This window comes from Larus michahellis, chromosome 1 (genome assembly GCF_964199755.1).
Source record: "Larus michahellis chromosome 1, bLarMic1.1, whole genome shotgun sequence".
NCBI lineage: Eukaryota > Metazoa > Chordata > Aves > Charadriiformes > Laridae > Larus > Larus michahellis.
In genome coordinates, this window is record NC_133896.1 from 16,081,788 (window position 1) to 16,104,405 (window position 22,618).

At 42.0% G+C, this 22,618-nt stretch overlaps 1 protein-coding gene across 1 annotated transcript in view; it reads right to left on the minus strand.

Annotated features, from left to right (window-relative positions):
* Nucleotides 1-22,618, minus strand: part of COG5 (component of oligomeric golgi complex 5) — a 192,520-nt gene that overhangs the window by 3,594 nt on the left and 166,308 nt on the right. Inside the window, exons 15-21 of the mRNA XM_074579552.1 lie at nucleotides 21,640-21,750; nucleotides 20,316-20,378; nucleotides 19,401-19,504; nucleotides 17,780-18,017; nucleotides 8,687-8,763; nucleotides 8,058-8,184; nucleotides 7,411-7,490 (exon numbers count right to left, since the gene is read on the minus strand). Of these exons, the coding sequence (XP_074435653.1) occupies nucleotides 7,411-7,490; nucleotides 8,058-8,184; nucleotides 8,687-8,763; nucleotides 17,780-18,017; nucleotides 19,401-19,504; nucleotides 20,316-20,378; nucleotides 21,640-21,750 (800 nt within the window). The remainder of the gene's footprint in view (nucleotides 1-7,410; nucleotides 7,491-8,057; nucleotides 8,185-8,686; nucleotides 8,764-17,779; nucleotides 18,018-19,400; nucleotides 19,505-20,315; nucleotides 20,379-21,639; nucleotides 21,751-22,618) is intronic.

The following is a 22,618-nucleotide window of genomic DNA, read 5'->3' on the forward strand; positions in this document are numbered from 1 at the left end:
AGTTACTGCTGAGGGGTCCACATCAGGTACCAACACACTCTCAAGAGTCACTTGGCATTTTTTGCATATCAACAAACAGCAGGAGAAAAGTTATCCTCCCTTACAGCCAGAAAGGCAGGGAAAGAATATCTATTTTGTCTAGCCAAAATAAAGCTGGCATTTTCCACCTGGTCAGCTCCCTGAGAACCTTCAGCCTGCTCTTCCCAACAGTCTCTGGGGAGCAGCACAGCGTCTAACGGGGAAAGAGCCAACAACTAGAAAACTTCTCGCTGCAGCCACAGAGAGCTTTGGGTGCAGCTCGCCTTGCTCCCAGGAAAGGCCGTCAGCACGATGGACTGCTGAGATCAGGCACATCCGCAGGGAAGTTTTAAATCCCAAGATTTAAAGAGAAGTGAGGCTGGGGGAAAGGGGCAGCAGGTAGTGTGCTTTTTAGATAAACTGATGCGATGAGCAGCCTGAGCAGTAGGCGGGAGATGAAGGCAGGGGAGGCCCATGGATCCCATCAAGATGTGGGGAGATGCTTCAGGAGAGTCTGGTGTGTCTCACGTTTCCACTCAGGTCAGCACTCAAGTGCTCGGGTCAGCAGTAATCATTACCCATGTTAGTTACCTTCTACAAAGAATAGTCCCTTGTATTAAAAAGACAGTTGAGAAACTCCTGCAATCGTTTCCTACTGTAACTGTCACTCATCTTGCTGAATCTCTCCCCTTCCACTCACCAGCGTCCCTGTCTTTTCCTCTATAAACTCCCAAAAGTTTGTTGGGCCCAAATAGTTTTTAGAAGTCATCAAAAGCTGAAAATAGAAAAAAACCATATTGACCTGCTTAGCTTAGAAAGCTCTGACACCTCTTGGTGAAGTTGTGGGTTGGCATCATTATCCAGATGGTAACACTGCTATCCCTCTCTGGCTTTATCTCCTTGCTTTGAAAAAGCCCTTGAAAAAGATGACAGAGATAACCAGATCCCTTCAGATGAAAGGGAGAAGCTTTACCCTAAAAGCAGCGCCCAAACCCACTCAATGTCAGCCCTTGATAATCCTTAGCCAGACTGTTATTCCAATCAAATCAAACGAGGGAATGAGATTTAGGCTACATTAAGTGCCAAACATCGTCAGTCGAGTCCTGCTGCCACACCCTCCAGCAGCTTTTATCTTTTTTCTTTCTCTCCTGCCTCAAAGAATGATTTAACTGGCAAAAACGACTCCATCAGTGGCAGCCACTCTCCTCTTACGACTCAAAAAGCAGCTGAAAGGAACCTGGTGAGTTGTTTGGTGGCCTCAGAACTGCCCAGACCCTTCTTCTTCCCAGCAGAGACCAACAGCTGACAGAAGTTGATGTTTGTCAGCTCTCTGCTGCTGTGCCTGCTCTTCTGCTCTGGGCGTTGTTTCAGAGACAAACTTCATCAATATGACCAACCCAGGAGCATCAGGCATTTTTCTAAAACAGACCTTACACAGCTTTAACTTTAAACAATGAAAATAAAAGCTTTTCCAATACTCTAAAAGCATTCCCTGTTTTCCCATGTGCCATGCTCGCATCTCCAATAAAAGTATTTAAACACTCTAAAGCTGAATGTTAAAATGCAATTCATAATGAATAACTTGACCTGAAACGCTAAAACAAAAGCTTAGTTCTTCTCCAGACAGCAAGAGTTCTGCTAATGGCCAAACCCATGACAAAGGCATGGCGAGCACCGACCTCTCACCAAACGTAACGCTCACGTCAAGGCTCCCTTCGCTCGTCAGCCTTCAGCTCTGAAGGTTGTTTTGCAAATGCCACATCTCCCATCGGTGGGGATTTCTGACGGGAACTGCAGTGTGTGCCAGGGAATGAACAAGTCACGGAGAAACATCCACCACCGAACAGAGGACACAGGCACCTCCACAGCAGAACTGGCCTGGAGAACGTCCTGCTTCACGTACCCATCACGGCAGAGCAGCCGCCTGCCTCCCACACAGGCCGGTCTAAGAAAGCAGCCAGAGGGGCCTCGCACCGAGTGAGAGGATGAAAAGCTGCTGCAGCTGCTAAAGGCTGGGAGCCAAGAGGCAGCCGCAGTCACCTGGAGCTCCCTGCTCTACCTGGTGACCATGGAACAGCTCATCATCACGGCCAAGCTCTGCTCAGCTCGGGAAGCTCCTCTGCGTTGCTGCCCGTGGTAATGCCATGGCGGCGAGAGGCCAGGAAACCTGTCTGTCCTATTAGGAACAGCATCCCCAGTAACAAAAGGCACAGGTAGTGAAAGAGCAGAAATCATGAATCCAGGGAGAAAGGGAGTCTGGAGTCCAGAGAGTAACGGTGAGGTTGCTCCAGAGTGCGAGGGAGGAATGGGCTGGGAGAGGTAACCGAAAGCACCAAAGCTCATAAAGCAGCTGTGATTTCAGAAGTACATTCGGGATGGGAACGTCGTTTCTCTGAGGACGGTCGCCACATCTTCAGGGTGGGATTTCGGGACTGCAATGTACGGAAACGGAGAGCTCAGGGCGCTGCTTTCGGCAGAGCGAGGCGGATGCTGCTCCCACAGCCCGAGTTCTGCTGAGGCTGCGCTGGGCAGCCCCTGGCAATACCCCTCACTGCAGCTGCCGAGACGCCTGTATTGCTGTACCCCATGGGGGAGATACCCGAGTTCAGCAGCAACCTTAACACTTGAAATGCAGATTTTATGATGACATTTTTGTAAACTCTACCGGTCCTAGCTCAAACGAGCTTTTGCAAAGTATGCTGGTAGTACAGAATTCAATTTAGATGCACCGTTTTACCATTAAAATCTTGTATTAAAAAAAAGGTAGGCTTGCTCCTGTAGAGGACACTGTAAAAACACTAGTGCATAAGCAGAAATGGAAAAATAAATAGCATCATGGGTGAAAGCAGTATCATCAAGTCTCCGGCACAGAAGAGATCTCAGCTGTTGTCATATAAAGAGATGTAATTTATAGTTATATTACCGATGTTTAAGAAGATGGAAGAAACCCTGTTTATGTAATATACAAAACATACTCTTGAAGGGATTAGACTAAATAATGCCCTAAATTCAGCATCTTCCAGTCTAATAAAGGACATAAAACCTGTTCAGCAATCTGCTTCTATTTTAAAAGACAAGCTATGGTATACGTTACAAATATTGTTTGTAAGAGAGCGCTACGGAAAGAGGGTTGGTGGGATGTTCTGCATATATTAATGCTTCATTAAAAATACCATAAGAAGTAAGGAAAAAAAAAAAATCTAAGTTTAAGATGCCCTCCCACATAAGGAAAAGGATTTTAAAGCACTTATTAAATTACTTCACTTGCTTGAGCAAAAACATGAGCTTTCTTGGAAATGAGGACAAGCTGATTATATAAGACCCAGATAGTTCTTTTTCAAAATGTTATTTCAACCCATGAAGATTTATATCTACAGTTAAAAGAAAAAAAAAAAGTGTATGATTTGGGCTGTGGTTCTTAAAGGGCTCTTAATGCATATCATTTAGAATTACTCTAATTAATTAGTTAATTTTATATGGAATTGTGAATATTAGCCCTCCTGGGCTCTGACTGGGTCAAACAGAGCCTGATGGAAATGGTGAGCTTCGGCGGAGGCAGGGATCACCTCGCCGGTCTGCAGTGGGGCAGCGCCACGTGCACCCCGGTCCCCATCACTTGGCTGGGCAGCTGAGGACAGCAGGGCCAAGACTCGTGTTTAGTACTTCGATAAAAGTCTGTTTGCTCCGCAAACTTCAGGGCAAAGAGGAAAATGAAAAATACGCTGTGTAAGAGCATATCTGTCTGACACCAGATCGATTTAATCGAGTGCTATAAAAGTTACTGTAAAACCAGACTGTAAAATCTCCGACAGCATCATCCATAGGACAGCAGATTAGCACGAGGCATCTCCAGTTTATTCCAGATCCACAGAATAAAGAGATCAAAGGAACCGTGTGTCGACAGACAAGCATAACTGACGCTGGGGGTTTTATGGATGGCCTGGTGCCGGCCAGGGGAGAGCTCGGAGGCGCACGTGCCACAGAGTGGAGCCGTGTCCCCGCACAGCTCTGCCGGCTGCGGCGAAGTGGTCCTGCTGCTGCGCCTGGCGAGACGGAACCTAACGCACGGATGGGGCTTTCGTGGTGGTCCCCGAGCTGGCATTTGTCCCTGCCCCCTGGCAGGTCAGTGGTCAGAGCCGCTCTCTGGCTCAGGACATCAGCTCGTTGTAAAAACGAACATTTCCCTGGGCCTGGCTTTCAGCTCTGCTCCAGCACCAGTGAGCCTGAGTAAGGGGAGTTTACCTGCACTCGAATGGTGAAGATAAGAATTCGGCCCTTGGGCGGATGAACTGTCTTTCAGGCCAGCTCAAATCCTGCCACATCTAACAGGAAGGTTTCTTTTATGTAAGAAAGGTTGAGTTTTCAAACTTAATTTAAGAAGAAAAAGAAAAACAGTGCCCTGGCTGCTTAAAGAAGCGCTTCTTTCAACACAGTCCCAGCTCCAGGAGGACGCCTGCAGCCGGGTCGTCTCACCTAACTTTAAATGTCTGCAGGGCAGCCGTCTGCTGAGCCGTCTCCCCTCTCCCAGCCCACGCTCCCTGCACGGGGCAGAGAAAATGGAGCTCTCGGGACACAACGCAACTGACCTATTTTAGGTACCTACTTCAGGAGGAGATGAACCAGCCCCAGCAGCGCCTCCTTCTCTCTGTTGACTATAAAGGGAGCCTAGCTAATATACCTCAGGCCAGGTAAATCCCACCCTTCGTGCTGAATACGAGCAGAAAGAAATGCACAAAAATGCCCCAAATGCGACTAACTCATAACTAACACCACGTTGCATAGGAAGCATTTAAGATCTACAGAGTGGAAGAAGCACTGCAATTAGCTTTAATATGAAGCTGTAAGGATTCTGATAACACGAGTAAATTAATATCTAAGCAGCAGGTCCCCAGAGTAATTGCATGGTCGTTACAAGGGGAAGTTGCAGAAAATTACCATTTGCAAGCTTGCAGCAAGTGTGAAGATAATTTCTTGATGTAGGCCAGGGCAGGGATCTGAAGGCTCAAAACACTGAATTAGCACAGCTGAACAACTACAGGTGGGAAAAGCTTGAAGAGGGTGAATGATAAAAGACTCCAGGCAAATGAGCAAGACACCCATAGTTCAACCTAGGTTCGTATGAGATGCACGAAGAGCAGGCTCAGAAATCTTCCAAGAGAGTATTAACGAAAATATGAGTGAAAAGATGGTCATACTAGTGACTGATGTTTGCCTGCCTGCCTTATGTACAGATAACCGGCCTATTTCGAAACGAGTTACAGGCATGAAAGGAGATGGTAAAAAGGTGAATGCACACAGCGATGCCTCCAGAGTTGACTGGTGTCCGCAAAGGAGAACCATCCCCTTCACTCACTGCATCACTAGCTGCTGGTCGGCTGGTCCCCGTGCTCTGCTCCCAGCCATGCTGGGCTACAGGAGCTGCCAACCAAACCACCCGAGGGAAGAGTCCGCTTTGACAAATCCAGTGCAGTTAATTCACACGGCTCAGCAAAGCTGCACGAGCGGCGCCTGCAAGCGGTGGGCCTGGGGGTGGACGGAGAACCAGTCAAGCGTGAGCAGTGACAAACAGCCTTGCTTTGGCGTACCAAGAGTAGGGGAGAGATGCTGGAGTGCCACCAGAGGCCTCTGGGAAGGGCAGATCTTCAAAGCTGCCCTCTCCATGCCCTCGGAGGACACCTGTCCGAGCAATGTCCCAGCATTTCACAGTGCAAAGCAAAAGGACCACAGTCCCACTGTAAAATGGTCAAGTGATAACCTTGCCAAGGGATAACCCTGCAGCAGCACATTCTTGAGATCACAAAGTTAAAATATTTTAATAGTGGTATCTCACGCAAAATGAATAAAGGATTCAATGAAAGGACTGAAATGAAAAGCTTAAGTATTCCAGCTACGCTACTTGGTCTAATGGATGCCACTCTCTCTTCCCGAAAGCCTTGTCCCAAGGCTTGTCCCTTAATACCTCCATGGTCAGAGCAATTTATCAGTGTCTGAACATGACCATCAGCAAGCCCATTAACTGAATCAGTCTGGATGAAATTTAATTGCAAACAAAGACAAAAATGTGTTGTAGTTTAAGGATGGCATTTTCAAATTTGTGTAAAAGGATAGAAGAGAACAAAATCCAATCAGTTCTTAAATTATTTGCATTCTTGGCTTTCGCTAACATGTCTGAAATTCAACATTGTCAGTTTTGCCAGTACTATCAAGACAGAAATTACAATCAAAATATTCCTAACTAAGTTACATATACAGCTGTATCAGCCCTGTACCTATTATCCATTCCCCTGTAATTCAAGGTGTCACGGCTTGTGATTCAAGAAAACCTACTTTTGTAGCCAAACTAGACTAACAACATGTCTGATTTAAAAAAAACAACTCTTAATACAGATGTGAAGAGACACAGTTTGCGTTTTAATATTTTGGAAATAAGTCCTACTAACATCTACTGGTGATCAACTAGTATTTCCTTAATTGGCCCGAGCACTACACCGGACTGTATGGCGCTATCAGCTTCAAGAACTGTAAATATTTACAGCAGACTCCTCTTGGCTGCTTTATAAGTGTGGACAGATAATGGTTGATTTTCTCAAGCACCACCACTGCTGGCTGGAACTTAAAAGTCAGCTTCTATGATTTCAGCAAAAGCTGGCAGCATCCAGGTGCAGAAGTTCAAGGACAGAGCTGGCTCCCAGGCCAGATCGAGCCTGGTGCAGCTACGTGTGATGACCTTTCCCGTGCCACTGGAGTGGGTGCCACCAAGATCAGAACAGGACACCGAGAAGAAGGCTGGAAGAGTAAGGGCGTTAAGAGCCAAATGATCATCTGAGCCTTCATAACTTTTCCTAACATTTTAGGATGCAAAATAGCTATACAGCCATCTACCCTAGGAACATTTTTAAAACCTTACCTAATTATCACTTCCTAAAGATCCCAGGCTGATTTCCTGAAGAATAACATTGCAAGGGGTAACAAGGGTCTTCCATTTTTAAATTCCTACCTACATTTTCATTGCTTTAACTTCCACAGCTTCTCTTTCCTGATACAGAAGACAGGATGGCTGCAGCCTTGACCTTCCAATGGTTGAGAGAGCCAGTTTTGCTAAAATACAGTATTAATTTAAACCATCATTGTGCATGGTCTCTTTCTTTTGCAAGAGGTTTATGTGTTCCTTCCAAAGGCACTGGAGGGCTTGGGTACGGGGGGCGAAGGGGAGCATTCAGTTTATATATTCTCCCATGTTGCAACTCATCCCATGAGTGGAGAGAGGGTAATGGTATTTATAATACATCTGCTACAGCACATTTTTTTTACTTTTCAAGACCAGTCCTGGTGAGCAAGTAAGTTAGTGTTCCATCATCATAAATGTAGAGAAGAAAGAAGCATGATTTTTACCGTATGAGAGCAAGCCTGTCTTTTTCAGACGGATGATCATCAAGCCACTGGGAGTAGCGGGCAATGGACCACTCAGCCCTCTGACACAGAGAAACACAAACAAACACCAATTACACATAAATGTGAAAAAGGAAACACACACACCAATTTCAGAATCAAAGATGACATAAACAAAGGCCACATGAGCTCTCAATACTGCAGTGACGCAGAATGTGTTAAGCAATCAGAAACAATTAACAGAAATAGCCCAGCACATTATTTGGGAGCTCAGAGGTGATGTTTGCCCAGTTCTGACAGGGGTTTCAATCTAGATTTCCTGCATCTTACATGAGCACGATGCAGGCATTTTGCAGTCTGTGATAAGACCTGAAATTTCTTCTATGAGCTGACAGAATATTAAAGAATTGAGATCCTATTTAAAATCATGTTATCATCTTTCTACTGTTAATTAATCAAAATATGAAGGCAATGACCATAACTCCTTTGCCACAATAAAAACAAAACCCAACAAATCATATAAAGTATGAGCTTGAATACGTTTTAACTAAAATAACTAGGACAAACTACAATGTTCATTCCTCCTTAGGACATCTCGAAAGGAAAGACTTTCTCGAACCTTTCTCAAAAAGAAAGGTTGATCTTATTACCTGGAAGGGTGATTTTAACTCTGGTGGTGCTCTTGTAAATAAGAACTGAAGAATAATGCTGAATGGAATAACCTCTCCCAGCGCTGGGCTACTGGCAATATGCTCACTGGTCTGGAACAGCAGCGGTCTGGAAAAATGTAACAACATACTTGTGAAAGGAAGAAAAAGCTTATCTTATGCATTAGAAAAAATGCCTATGTGGTGGCAATACTGCGTTAGGATAGAATTATCTAATTTTTTTACACTAGTCTGCATCTTAGGTTTTCAACACAGGCTCAGTTTGTAAAAATTTACAGAAGTTGCCTATTGTAACGAAACAACACAGGATTGTAAATTTTATATTTCAATAAAACTTCTAAGTTAACTATAGAACTCGCTGTCACACAGAAGTTATACTGAAAGCAACACACAAAAAAGTACAATTTGGCCAACATTTGCATGACAAAGATTGTTAAATCATAGTTATACTCTGCATAAAATTTAAAAGAACTTTAATCTATTTCTAATTTGCAGGTGGGTGTTGCCAAAAAAACTCTCAGTTCAATCAGAACTAACACGAGGTAATAAATCAGTTTTGAAAGACAGTTTGGTCACACTGCCAAGTGCTAGTTCCTGCGACTGCAACTCACCTGAAGGACCTCAGCTGTCTGTAAGACTTTCCTAGGTCAGAGACTCGCCGGCACAGCGGTGCTACTGCTAACTCCATCTATCAAAACAAACATTTTAATTCGAATTAGATTGCCCCAAAATATAAAACCTGGCATTGAAGTAGCCCGCCTTTAAGATACAATCCAAACTTGCAGACTAAATCACTGACTTCTGGCTGGTTTTGAGACAAGTTGTTATCTTTGCTTCCATACTGTGTTGCCCAAGCCAAGCCTTTTGCCTTATTCTTGGCAACACAGTAAGCATCCCATGGCAAACAATAGTGACAATCCACGGTTAAGAACAGAAGGGGTTTCGTGAGCTTTCTGAGACCGAAGCTTTGTTTCTCGCAGAAGGTTTATTTTGTGGGTGATGAGTTTCATGATAAAGCACTTACGTCAATACACCAAAAATCTGACTGCAGCCTGGGAAGAAAGCAAATCTACGCAGGTCTCCACAAACCACTCCTAAAGCAGTAAAATGCATACCCATTGCAGCTGGGCACCCTTTCCTTTGGCAAAGGATGAGTTTAAAGTGATTCCTTCTTGAGCACTTGAGCACTCAGCCCCAAATTCTGGGGCACAAAACCTACGCAGGTTAGAGAGACGGCAGCTGGGACCTATTGCCACAGGGTTATACGGAATCACAGGCAAAAGAGTGTCAGTAAAAGCATTATTTTCATACTCATTTTCATACTGTTTGGTCTCTGAGTTACAGCAGCCATCTTTAAAAATAAACTATTTTTAAACACTTTCTGTTTTTTAAGCACTGGAGTTCACCTGCCTTTTCAAACAAGAGCCAAGTTCCACTTGAGTTTTTGCATCATTCACATCAGACTAAATTCTGCCACAGGCTCTTCATTAACAGTGAGGACACAGAAGTGTCACTTCCAGCTCCCAGACTGAACATGAAGATCACATGGCAAAATTTCAATTAATATGCATGCTAATACAAACACCACCCCTCAAAAAAACCCTATAGGTAAAGTAATTTTAGTCAGATATGGATTAAGTCTTTATTTTTTGCATTCCTGAAGTGTCAGTTAACAGAGGGATGCAAGCTTTATTCTCCACATACATTTTTTAAAAATCCCTAACTTGAAAGACTATCCAGACTTTGATTTCCACATAATGCACAATTAAGCTAAGTTTCAAAGGACGAGAACTAAAATAACTAACAAGATCAAAAACACCATACAAAGAGCTTCCCATTTAAGTAACACTGCTGAAGGAGTTTCAAAGTGCCTGTGATAAGACACTATTTACAGTGAAGTCTTTAATACTATTATTATTTCTAGCTGTACCATTTGCTCAGGCGGAGCTGGCTGCTGGGCCACCGGCTTCACCAAGAGCACGTAGCTATGCTGGGGTTCCAGCATAAACGAGAAAGATGATACAGCAAACTATGATGCTAAAACCAGGAGAAATTAAATTAGCAATTAATGCAAATCAAGCCCATATACTGCAGGTACCCATCTTAAGAAGCAGGTGGCAGGATGGGAGTCATCTCACCTACTTCTCAACATCTACACGTTCTCTTCATACTCAGTGGAGAGAAAAAACAGCCACTCTTGGGGCGTGATGCATCTTTCCCCAAGGTGGACATCTAGAACAGATCAGGTGGGTCATGTTGTGGCAGTATCCACCTACATGACGCTCAGTCAGACAGAGCTGGGAACGCCAGAGGGCCTACCCCAGGTACCTATGCTTTGCCTAGAGACAAGGAGAGGAGGGCATCTCTGAAAGGCGATGGCGAAAGCCCCCCAGACCTAGCCTGCAGGAAGGGCAATGCCACTCCCTGAGCCTAGGAACCTTGGAGTGCATGCCCCACATCAAGCACTTCCAGGCTGCTTGAAATCTGCTTTTTATATTAAGCAGAAATTCCCAGAAGTAGAAAGTGATTAAAATTCAGGAAGCAGAAATAAGGATGTTTGTCGTCTGCTTCCAGCCCTGGGTAACAGCCCAGCTCCCTCCTGCCTGCTGCCCTCCTGGCCCCCAAATCTTCTACTCTAGGCTATGAACTGGCCCCTTCTCTACCGCTGGGTGGGATCCCTGCCCTGTGTCCCCCTCACCACCTGAGGGCTGTGTCACCTCTCCCACAGGCAAACGCAAGGACTACCTGTTCTTTGGGCTGAAGAGCATGTACAACCCCGCTCTGCAGTTCCTGAGCAAGCACGCTACCCACCAGACCACGCAAAAGGCACCCAAATGGGAAGGCGACATCCCCACGCTTGAGGAGGAGGCGTCAGCTGCTGTGCCGTCTGCTGAATTTGCCAGCACAAGGGATCAAGGTTAAGTGCCCGCTCCCGGGACAGGCAGCTTCTCTCTGGGGATTTCTGCAGGGAGGTGCTCCAACTCCAACCTGCGATGAAGCTTAGAGCAAGTTCAGCGTGTTGTTCCCTCAGATCAGCCAGGACACTTCTGAGCACGTATGGGAGCCAAGACTCCAGTCTGCTGCACAGGATCAGGAGCAAGCAGCCAAAAAGAGGAGCTAATGAAGTAGGCTTTGCTGCATCATGATACAAGAACCCTACAGACCCTGAAAAACAAATGGGAGCAAGACTCTGATTTCTCCAGAGCTTCTTTTTAGGCATCAGTATTGACTAGGGGCAGCTGGAAGTAACTGATATCCTGCAGGAGCTCATGTCCCAGCTCTGTTGGGAGCTGTGGGATTGTACGAGGGAGAAGATAATTCTTTTAGGTGCTTTAGAGAATTTGAAAACAGGCAACAAACTGCCAGTCTGACTTGCGGAAACAGAGATGCATGGATCAAACTGTACTCATGAGGGGAAAGAAATCCCAGTACAGCAAAATGCAATTTTGCTTAATAAGTTTTAAATGATTGTTTCACTCCTGAAACATAATATGATGTGATGAGATGTAAGTGAAACTTTCTACAGCTTAACCAGTTTCTTATTAAAATAAATTCAAATGATTTCTCTTGAACATATTTGGCAGTTTTGATAAATCAACATTTTTAGTCTTAAGTACTAAAGAATAAAATTTACTTCAGAAAATTCTATTACTTCATCTTCAACCTTTATTCACTGTAGGAAATTATTAGTATTGCTAGAACTAGATAGATTTAATGGCAGCAGATGGTTGATTCGTGAAGTACTAGTTGCCAAAGAAAAAAAAAATGTTTTTAAGCTTTGCAGCATACTATACCATCTCAAATTGACTCATGAAGAGTGGGAATGAGTGAAAACTAATGCAGTAGAAATGTACAGAAACTTTTTTTTTTTTTAAATTTACAACACCAGTCTGCTATGTGTTATAACTAAATCTCGCCAATAAAAACTATACTTTACATAGTAACTAAGATTGTTTTCTTCACTTGAATTTTAGCTATTTCTCTGAGCCCAATGATGTAGTGAGATGCTACAGCATCTTTCTGCTGTTACATTCATTTCTGCAGGCCCACTGTGTGGGGCTTTGTGTCTCCACTGGGCATCGTGCCGGCCGGCACCGCTGGCCCAGGAGCGAGTGCCAGGAAGGAATCATTCGGCTGGAACAGCTGCTGTTTTTAAGGTGATGGCATTGGGCAGAGGACTGAGCGTACATCACTTCTTGGTTTTGGTACCTGTCATCACCTAAAGCTGCATCAACTGTTGATTCATGCAGCATGTTTATACTGTAGCAGCTTTTGCTATGACAGACAACTATAGTTCCCAAAGCATTTTGATGAGCTTTTACAGGTCAGGTGATGTTTTTGGCTGTCTGCAAGCCAGTATTTGTATCGTGTATGCCAGGCCTTTCATACAGTCCTATGGACTTTACATATGAAAAGGTAAAGGCTATTTTTTGTTTCTTTTCCAAATTTCTCTCCCAGAACTGAAAATTTGGAAATTCAGATATCCAGGTTAAATTCAGTAATAAATCAGGTGTCCAAGCTGTAATTTGCAACCACAGAGGCTTGACTGACTAATGTGAGATCATCATTAACACAGGATGCAAGAGAAGCAGTAGGCAGTGCACGTGCCTGCCAGAAAGGAAGGGGCAGCTAGAACAGAAGAAGGCCTAATGATGCCGCCTTGCTTCTTCTAACTTTGCTCAAAACCCATTGCTTTTCCATGATTTATTCATGTTATTTTGCTATGCTTCACAGAACACAGTGGCAGACTCCTGCCCAACATATGCTTCTCCTCAATGATTCTTGCTCTCTAAGCCCAAAAAGGCTGTATTATCTTTTCTTCTCATATGACCCTGCCGTAGCCCAAGGCTAGGTGGTCAATTATCTGTTGAACTATTCACTGGCTAGCCATATTGTAAAAAATACATCACATGGCTGGCTTCTCTAATTGGATTATGTTCAGCAACCCAAGGGTGAAGTTAATACGTAGTCTAGATACAGATAATGCATATATATTGAAGAGTGCTTTGAAAACCCCCACAGTGAAGTTATTGCTTAGTGCCTATTGTGGTATTTTCAAGATCTCTCATTACTAAACAGATGTTTTTTCAGCTGGAAAATCTTAACATTAAATTTTTAGCAATCACATTTCCTCCTGGCCAAGATGAATTCCAAGTTTTTAAATGTTAACTCAAAATGCTTTTTCCTAGCCGTTCACCAGGAGAGAATGCTTTAACAAGCAAGGGAGCAGAAGAGCTCTGAACTATTGTATGAAAGAAGCCGGCCTTGAAGGGATGTGGAATTTGATTTCTCCCCCATGCAGCAATTCCAAAACGGTTGGTGTTTAAGTAAATCCTTCAGCAGTAATATTCCAAAATAACACACATCAGAAAATATAATTTCCTCCTTCCACTAAAATAGTTCACGTTAAACATTAAGTGCATTTTATCTTTAGTAGTTTCTCTCCTTATGACCTCAACTGTGATCACAGCATCCTGCTTCTCTCATTCTTCCGTAAGAAACTAGAAAGGAAATTTTTTAGGAAAAATGATAAAAAGCATTTTTACACTTGTATCATCATGTTTTATCAAACAAGCAAATCTGTTTACATTTTTAAAAACCCAAATGCCTAATATTCTTGCTTTTTTAATGCCAAATATTGAATCAGGAAACCAGATTCTGACCATAGGCTAACCAGCAGATGGAAACATTTATTCTGCACTACAATTTGGCATTGTCAATTTCTACAGTAAAAACATTTTTCCTAGGAAAATTCAATAAAACCAAAACATTTTGCAGTAATTAATTGGTAAAGACTTGAAGAGTTGGTGGCGGCGTTAACTATGCCCCATCAAAACTGTTTGAACACAGTGCTGAACAACGCCAAAAAACTCAACTATAAACCACACCTAGGTAAGAAACATATGAAGGTATATATACAATAGTATTAACTCAAACAGGATTAATAAAAACAGTTCACTTGACAATGCTGAAAATAATCAGTCATGCCATGAGATGGGGTTCTTGGCACAGACAGCGGCTCCTGCCTTATATGTCACTCCAAACACACACCTCTACTATGAAAAGATGGGAAATCATGTCATGCCTTCATGCCATGAAGCATAAAGATTACTCAGTCTTTGCAATTTCTAGACCAGTTTACTTCAACGCAGTTATGATTTGTATTTGCTATTAATAAACAGCTATTTTCCTATATCAGCTTACAAACTGTATGTAGCAGACTACTAGTTTCCATGCCAAATATTACTGTAGATTCCTCATTTCTTCTAAATAAATTTCTCAACTGATTGTGCTTCTATTTCATTCTTTGCTGCCTCGTCCAGCATTTCCATCGTGTTTTAGGAAGGCCTGAACTGCAAGTCACCAATCCCAAAGGGTGCCTAAGTTTAAGTGCTGTAACAACTCTGAATAACAACCAAGTAGAAAGTCCTCTGGAGAAGAACTGTTAGTCCCCAGAAACATAAATGTTGAAAAACCATCAGGACTTGCTGGCTTGCTTGCCTCCAGGAGAACATTTTTTTCAGTCTGACTAGTACTGAATTAAAAAAGTGAAATTTGGTATTCCGTACGTGAATACTGAATTATAGTCACCTTAAAAATACAAAAACAAATTTAAACAAACTGATCCAGCAATATATAGGAGTGAACTGAAAAGTAATCTTGTGCAATTGACTGCAAAAAACTGAGAGCATGAAAAGAGGTGGATTCAGCCTGCAGACTGGAAATATTTCAAACGACGAGAGTCCCAAGGAACAGCACAGTATGTGATAATAACCTCACAGCACTGCAGACATTTTCTAGGGCTTAAAATTTTTCCGTGTTCCTGCAAGCACTGATCTTCATGAAATCATATTAATGACATTCAGGCATATTTCAAGCCTATCATACTTCTTTTTACAGCTGCCACACTAGCACACACCTGGTTTTACTGCTGAAGTAACTGTAATGCACAAGATAGCAAAATGCAATACTGGCACTGGAAACAGGATAGACAGAGAATTCAACAGAATTACAGCAATAATTCCTAGCTGCATAAGTAGCTGAGCCTTACTCAAGAAAATTGGCACTTGTGCACCTCACCGAACACAGTTTTGAATGAAGAGAACTTGAAGCCTCAGTTTTCCCCCTTCTGTGTAGACACCTGTTGTTTTAAGGCAACTTATCAGTAAAACACATTTCCAGTGCAAGAATCTTCAAATCTGACTCTCAGCCAAAGCTATTCTGCTGAGTATAAGGCAGCTGTAACTCTAACTCTGAGTGCCCTGAAACAAATGTGCACGAGCACGAGATACCCAAAATATGATGCAACCCAAGATTATTTGACTTACTGCATCTGTGTTTATAATAGAACCTCAAATTAACCAAAGCTTCTGCCCAGGTCTTTTGCTTGCAAGTAACCCCAAAACACCAAAAGGGGTTTTAGATCTCAAAAGCCAGTTTTAAGCAGGAGCATGTAACCCTTTTTTGAGTACAGAAAATTCAAAATGACTCCACAAAACAGAGCACAAGTAAAAACAGTTTATAAACAAGCTTCCTCCTACACACCCAGTGTCTTTCCAGGCAGGTCCGTTCCTTTGGGTTTGGCTTTAGTCCAACAATGCAGTGCCTTTCTGGGACTGAAAAAGCCCTTGCATGCAGTATTTATGGCCATTTGGAAAGGTTTATCCTTCCCCTCAGGCCAGCAGCCCAGATAAGTGTCTGCTCCCTGCCCTCCTCAGCCCAAAGCTGCAGCAACTTCTCCTTCTCTTTTCCTCGATGAAGCCAGGTGCTATGGGAATGAATGCATGGAAATGAACCAAGTCCTGCTCAGGATTACAGTCACATTTCTGAGAACAAGCCCAGGACTCCTGGCCGGCTCAGAGCAACTACGACCTCCCCAGTGGGGCTACCAGGAGCTGGCATCGCAGTGATGTGCCCAAAACCCACCAGGTTTTTGGGAGCGGCAGACACACCCCAGAAAACATGGATATAAGGCTGCTGCCACATACAAAATTTTTTGGTCCTTTTTCTGTTGTCCTGAGCAACAGGATATAGCGTCCAGGCCATTCTGGACACTATAGCCCCTGTGCGGCCTGGGATGCCCTAAGGAGCTCTGTGCAGAGATGCTCCAAGGCACAGAGCGAGCACCGAGGTGGCTGTATTGGACTGGTTGGACACAGCTAGTTCTTGTCTTAAGCCCATTTTTAAACAAGCCAAAAATATGGTGCAATGTGAAGATGAGTAAAAGACAAGGCAGCCCCCAGATGCAGCAACAGTTGAAGGCAGGAGACAAGAATGAATTCAAAACCTATTTTTTTTCTTCCACAGTACAAAAGAAGAGAAATCAGAACTTTTATCTTCACACAGTTGTCCGTTCAGGAGTTATACTCAGCACAGTGGGGAAGAACACGCAAATCCCCCTACAGTCAGATGAAAACATACCTTCATTTTTCACTTCATTTTCACTTAAAAGGCAGCCCATGTCAGAATGAGAAAAATAAGTGTTTAAAAAAGATAATCGAGTGGTATTTTTAGCATTATTATAATAGGTGCTTAGATCAGATGCTCTTGACTGTAGAATCAGGGGAAGATATTTCCCAAATTTATACAACTTACTTTAGTATTGCAGCATAAATTACAACAATTTTCTATATTCCTTCCAGAGGAGGAGTCAAGCGTCTTTTTTTTCCCACCAATTTTATGCCATTGTCTTCAAAATAGAGAAGGGAGCGGAACCTTCTCACTGAAAGCAATTGAAAACTTCCCCTGAACTTCTGTAGTTCAAGGCTGATTTGCTACTTTAGGGTAATGAATAAAAACACCTTTATTGAGGAGTATGTAACTCACAGGCAAATGATGCAAAGTAGCCACGGGCAGGAGCAGAGATGTCAGTGATTCCTCCCTCCCTGCCTTCCTCTCCTGCCCTAGTTACCTACCAGCCAAAAGCAGCACTCGGTATGCAGACAGCTGGTGAGAACTCCCTTTTCTGCTTGGATAACAATAACCGGGACCCTCGGACCAATCTAGTGGATGCCTGTATTCTTTAGCAAGTTAATCACACAGTATTACTATTGATTAATTAAATTTCGATATAGCAGATAATGCAGACAGGTAGTGGATATTAATCTGGCAATTTTTGTTGTGTTTTACCCCAGTATAAGAGCTAGGTAAAGCTGAGAGGCAGAGAAGTCAATCAGGTCATGAACAGAATCCCACAAAGAAAACTGCCTTTCTGTTACCAAAAGGGCAGTTCTCCCACAGGATATTGGTATTTCTTCAGCTTGTCTCCTACATTGCAAGGCAGCTGAGTTAGCGATTAACCACTGTGGGCAGTGTGATATATAAAGCGATTAAGAAAGTGACACGCCATTCCATTAGAAGAGAGAGAAAGAATGAAGTGAATGAATGGTGGCAAATGATGGACATACCAAAGGGGTCAGACAAGCAGGAAAAAATGTCAAGACGCAACTGAATTTAAATGCAACAGTCACTTGACAGGAATCTGTCACACCTCCCTGAATGTTCCTTATGGCGACGAGGGATCTTCAACTACTTAGTGGATGCATTTCTCAGGACACAGTATCTCATCAGAGAGGATGTTCAGGACTGGAACGCACCGATCTCTAGAACTGCCTGTTTATACTTTGATGGGGGCAAAAGTATTGATACTTTTCAGTGAACACAGTGAAGTAACAGTAAAAAGCAGAAATCAGTATTAAGGGTACCTGTGCAAAATCAGCTGCAAGTCGCATCTTCCCACCTTCACCGAGTGGCCTTATTAGACTGGCATTGCGAATGAAAAGTTCAATTGCTCTTTGAGCCATGGCTTCAGTGTTATCAAAGACAAAGTCAAAACACTCAAAATGCCTGAAGTAGTCGCTCATGACTCTTGCTATAAAACCCTGTAGTTCTTTCATGTACAGAGAACAAGGGACATCTGGTTTTCCTGAGCTGGATAATGATCTGAGAAAAAAAAAGGAAAAGAAAAAAGAAATGGGGACAGCTAAATTCATCTTTACAACACAACCAAAAGCTATTGGATTCTTTTTAATTTTTTTCTACCCCGTGAAGTCATGGCATGAATTGTAGAGTCTCATTCCTACTCAGAATAAAGAACATATAGCGCGCTCTGAAACTGTAGTCAAAAAATATCTCTTTATCAGTCATTCCCATCCTAACAAGATAAAGGAAACCACCCCACTCCTACCCAACTTGCAGAGCCTCCACCAGTTTGCAGCCTAAACCTCAAATCCAGCCCCTAAATTTAAATGTCCCAGTTGTTGATTCGAAATTCTATTAATGGATCAGAAAATACAAGCACGTGTCACAGGGTTACTAGTTTAGCCTATCCCAAACGGGTGCTCTGTATAGAATTAGTTTCCTAGATTCCTCCAAACCCAGGATTATAGAGTCAATCTAATTATCACAGAAGCAGCACAGAAGCTACAGGACACAGAAATCAATCACCTTTCTCTTTCTTTGAATCACAATCAGGCAAAAGAGCTCTTCCAAACTCAGGAAGCTGAGCGTACAGGCTACCTAACAAAACTTAGCCTTTGGCTGGAATCAGTTTATCCAGCTAGAAAGGTATTTTGCTAGTGGTGGCAAAAGAAAGACGGAGAGGGTAAAATATTGTTTAAAAAAAAAAAGTCAAAGGGAAAATTTAAAACACTTCTGAAAACACACTGTTTTCAGTGAATTTCCAAGACAGAAGACAGGACATCTGATGATGATATGACATCAGAACAGAGATAACAACCAAAATAATGCTCAAGAAGGAAGTCTCAATTATAGACAGGACTCAAGATCTTTGCAGATAAAGAATACTGGAAATTTTAATTAAAATGCTCTGGGAAAATAGCATAATACACTAAAGCTGATCTTTCAATAAAAAAGATTTTTTGAACCATTTCATATTCAATAATACTTTAGAAAAATTTCTGTGTAATTTTGATTCAGAAGTTATATGCTTTATTTTGAGAAACAAGAATATACACAGTTCTGAAGACTGTCCACAAAAAGTAAGTTTTGAAAGCAAAAGGCATTTTTTAAAGCATAAAAATGGCCTCTGCTTGGCTTTATTTTTCCATTTAAAATGAATTTTACTCAACAGATATGCAAAAAAAAAAGGGGGGTGGGGTGGGGAGAAGACAGATGCTACCTGATTAATTTGTTTCAATAGATAGGTGTAATTTTGCTTTCTGTGCTCACTGACCATAAAGCATTGCCTTCCCCTCAACAAAGAAGCGCTCTTGCTCCAAGGACACTGTGGCAATAACAATCTATTATGCATATGCAGGACATCTTACTAAAGCAATGGCAAATTTAAAAAGTATTTCTAGTTACCCAGAAAAATCTTCCTGGTGCATAGTGATGATAATAGCTTCTACTGAATCTCCTACAGAGTTCAGTAACGGTTGAACAGCACTACCCATTAGATCATGGACTGCCTAAAATAGAATGAGAAAAAGGCAGAAGTAAGGAAACAGAAACTAGAAGCATTTGCATTTGGACACCTCAAAAACACCTTGATAAACAGTTCATTTCAACAGTGCTTTTTATTATTCTGCATTAGAAAACGCTAAATAGAAGGACAAAAGCCTAAGATAACATTTCTCTTTAATTGATTGTACCAGTAAAGTACAGAAATAAAGCTGTTTACTACTTCTATGTAAAGCCTTCCTTCAAAAAGGTGCACTACAATCTGGCATTCCTGGTTTGTAAATGTGCCTGTTTTGGTGCACACGCTCGGTTCAGCTGTTCATTCCCCAGACACACCAGTTGCCTTTCGCTCCCCTGCACACAACCCCTCCCAGGTTCGCGCACGGCAGGACGGACGTGGAGAGCTGTCACCCACAGAGGGCTGCACGGCCACCCACATCACCCCCCAGATAAGCGCCAGGTAGCATAGAAGTCATAATTTTGTGCGTGTGTCAAGGGGGATAAGGGGGTGATGAAGGATCCAGTTATTGCTGTGTGAATGCCGCAGAGAATGACATTTATTTTCACAGTCAGACGACATCTGGGTTCCGACCATTACGGGAATATTCTTGAATACAAATGCTACTCAAGCAGTCATATGGCACATGCAACATATATGTAGCTGCAGATACAACAAAATACAAATTTCAGAATATTTGTATACCTTTGACTACCATATACTGACACAAAATAATACCTGTGAAAATAAGTGCCGATTTTAAATGTAACAAACAAAGCAAAGGTTATCCCTATCCCTGCAACATACGGACATTCAATTACCTTTAAGGCAGTTGTGACTGTTTGCTCAGCGGCTGCTGGAAATGAGCTTTGATTGGTAATGACCTAAAAATTTTAAAGTAATTGTTAATAGTCAACATTCAACAAATTATTAGAACCCATAACATTTAATTTCATTTAAAAACATACTGAGTTAGCCTTAGTAATGAGTGGTTTAAATAGGGATAGATAACTATCAAATGTGTTTTATGCAGACAGAATTTTCACTGCAGCAGTATCAGTCTTTTGCTTTCAAATTTCCTATGGACTCTGCATTTGCCTTGGAAAATAAATGACTCAATTGAGTTCCACTGAAATTTAGCTGAAGGGTTAACACAATCAGAATAAAAATAAATGGTGTATTCTCCCGCTGCTAAGTATAGAATTTATGGAGAACTGTACAAGCAGCTCTACGGCAAATATTTGAAAGAATGGTTGTTCTTTCTCAGTATTATGACTATTATAATGCTACATGTTAAATAGCTGTTTATGTACAGCTACAACAATATTAGACTTGAAAGTCACAGAATGATCTGAAGGAATATTCTACCAATTTCCTTACAGTTATCAACATGCTATACAATAGTATTTTTAAGCCAGATAAGTACTGAACTCAAAGACTGAATCATATCAGATCTCCCTCCAACACTAAGGCACATGAGGTTCATTACTAAATACATCAGAGAAAGCAGACTTAAAAGTTGATCTACCATCTGTTTGCAAAATCCAAGCAAATTTTATAGGCTTTTTAGCATTTTTTAACATTCTTCAAACATATCTACCGTCAGGAGTACTCGTGATCTTTTTTCTAGTCAGGCTAGGGTTTAAACACGATTAACTACAACTACCACTATATTTGTTTGTTTTAATTTACAGAGACTGTGTAACCATTGGCATCACTAAGCCAGTACATTTAAATTATTCATAACTGTGCTTAGTTGTGAAAACATTGCCAGGCCAGACTTTGGTCACAGCAACAATACACAGAGATATTTGTGAGGTGCTGCTTTTCTTGATTTCACCCTTTCCATCCCCTTTTCAGTTTAGCCACGATCATGGGAAAGTAGCGAGGGTGAGATGTGATTATTCTCTATAGACACATCTTTCACTCCTCTTCTAATATTCACAATTTGTTACATAGCAGTGCTTACAAGGGCCTACCAAGTCCCAAAAAGTTGTACAAATGCATAGCCAGGTGCAGCTCTTAACCCAAAATTGGGCTGTATTTGTCAGGGTTCTCATCAGCTAATAGGAGAATATGCATATGATAGAGCAATGGAGTTAATATTATGTCAAAAAAAAAAACAAACAAACAAAGGAAGCCTACCTTCAGAACCGACTGGTGCAGTTTGTATAGTGAATTAACTACAGCCACGTTCCTCCTCTGTCCCTCTGTAAGCGGTCCAATCACCTGGCTGGCATCTCCTTGAGTAGACAGCTGCAGTGATTGCAGAAATTGTTAGAACAGTACCAACTCTTTAAACAGTGCATCACTGCAAAATTATAGTTAACTAAACTTAGACCATGGCAGAAAGCCATAGGTCTTCAGTGCAAACATTGTTCCATTTAACTCCTGTCTTGATTCGTATGATTTCCATCTCCAGATAATACAAACTGAAAAAGGAACAAGAACCGTGTCAGACTGCTGTCTCAGCTCCCAAACCACAGCACTCAGACACTGATCTCTTGAAGATACCTAGTCCCAGAATAACTTCAGTTTTGTAATCTAAGAATGAGGTGCAGTTACCTACCCAAGGATGCAATATAAACGAGCAGCCACAGAACTGAAAAGGGTATGCTTTTCTGTGCACCCTCAGTCCTTCGGACAACCATTCAAGCCTCTCCTTAAAAAATATTTCTTCAAATAGATTGCTTACAGCTTTGTACATATTAGTGGCTTGCAATGAACAGGAAAATTGAACTGCAAGGACCAAAACTGAGGTCCTGTCATGAAAAAGGGTTCTACGCACAAATCTTTCAGCAAAAATTAAAAAATTATTTCTTCATATTTAAACTCCTCAAAGCGTGCATTTTTTATCATTACCACAGAAATCAAAGTTCCAGGGTGATACATAAATAGCAATTAACTACATAACAGTCCCATAAGGATACCACAGCATATGTTTATAATTTAAAATAAAATAAATAGTAATTGGGAATCAAACGGAAATTTTCTTGTGCACTGAAAGCTGCAGAAATACAAAGAATTGACAAAAGACTATGTGAATTCTAGAGGAAGTACGTCTAAATATTAGAGCAAGAAGAGCTATTAATAGAAGGCTTTACTGAGATATAATTATGTGACT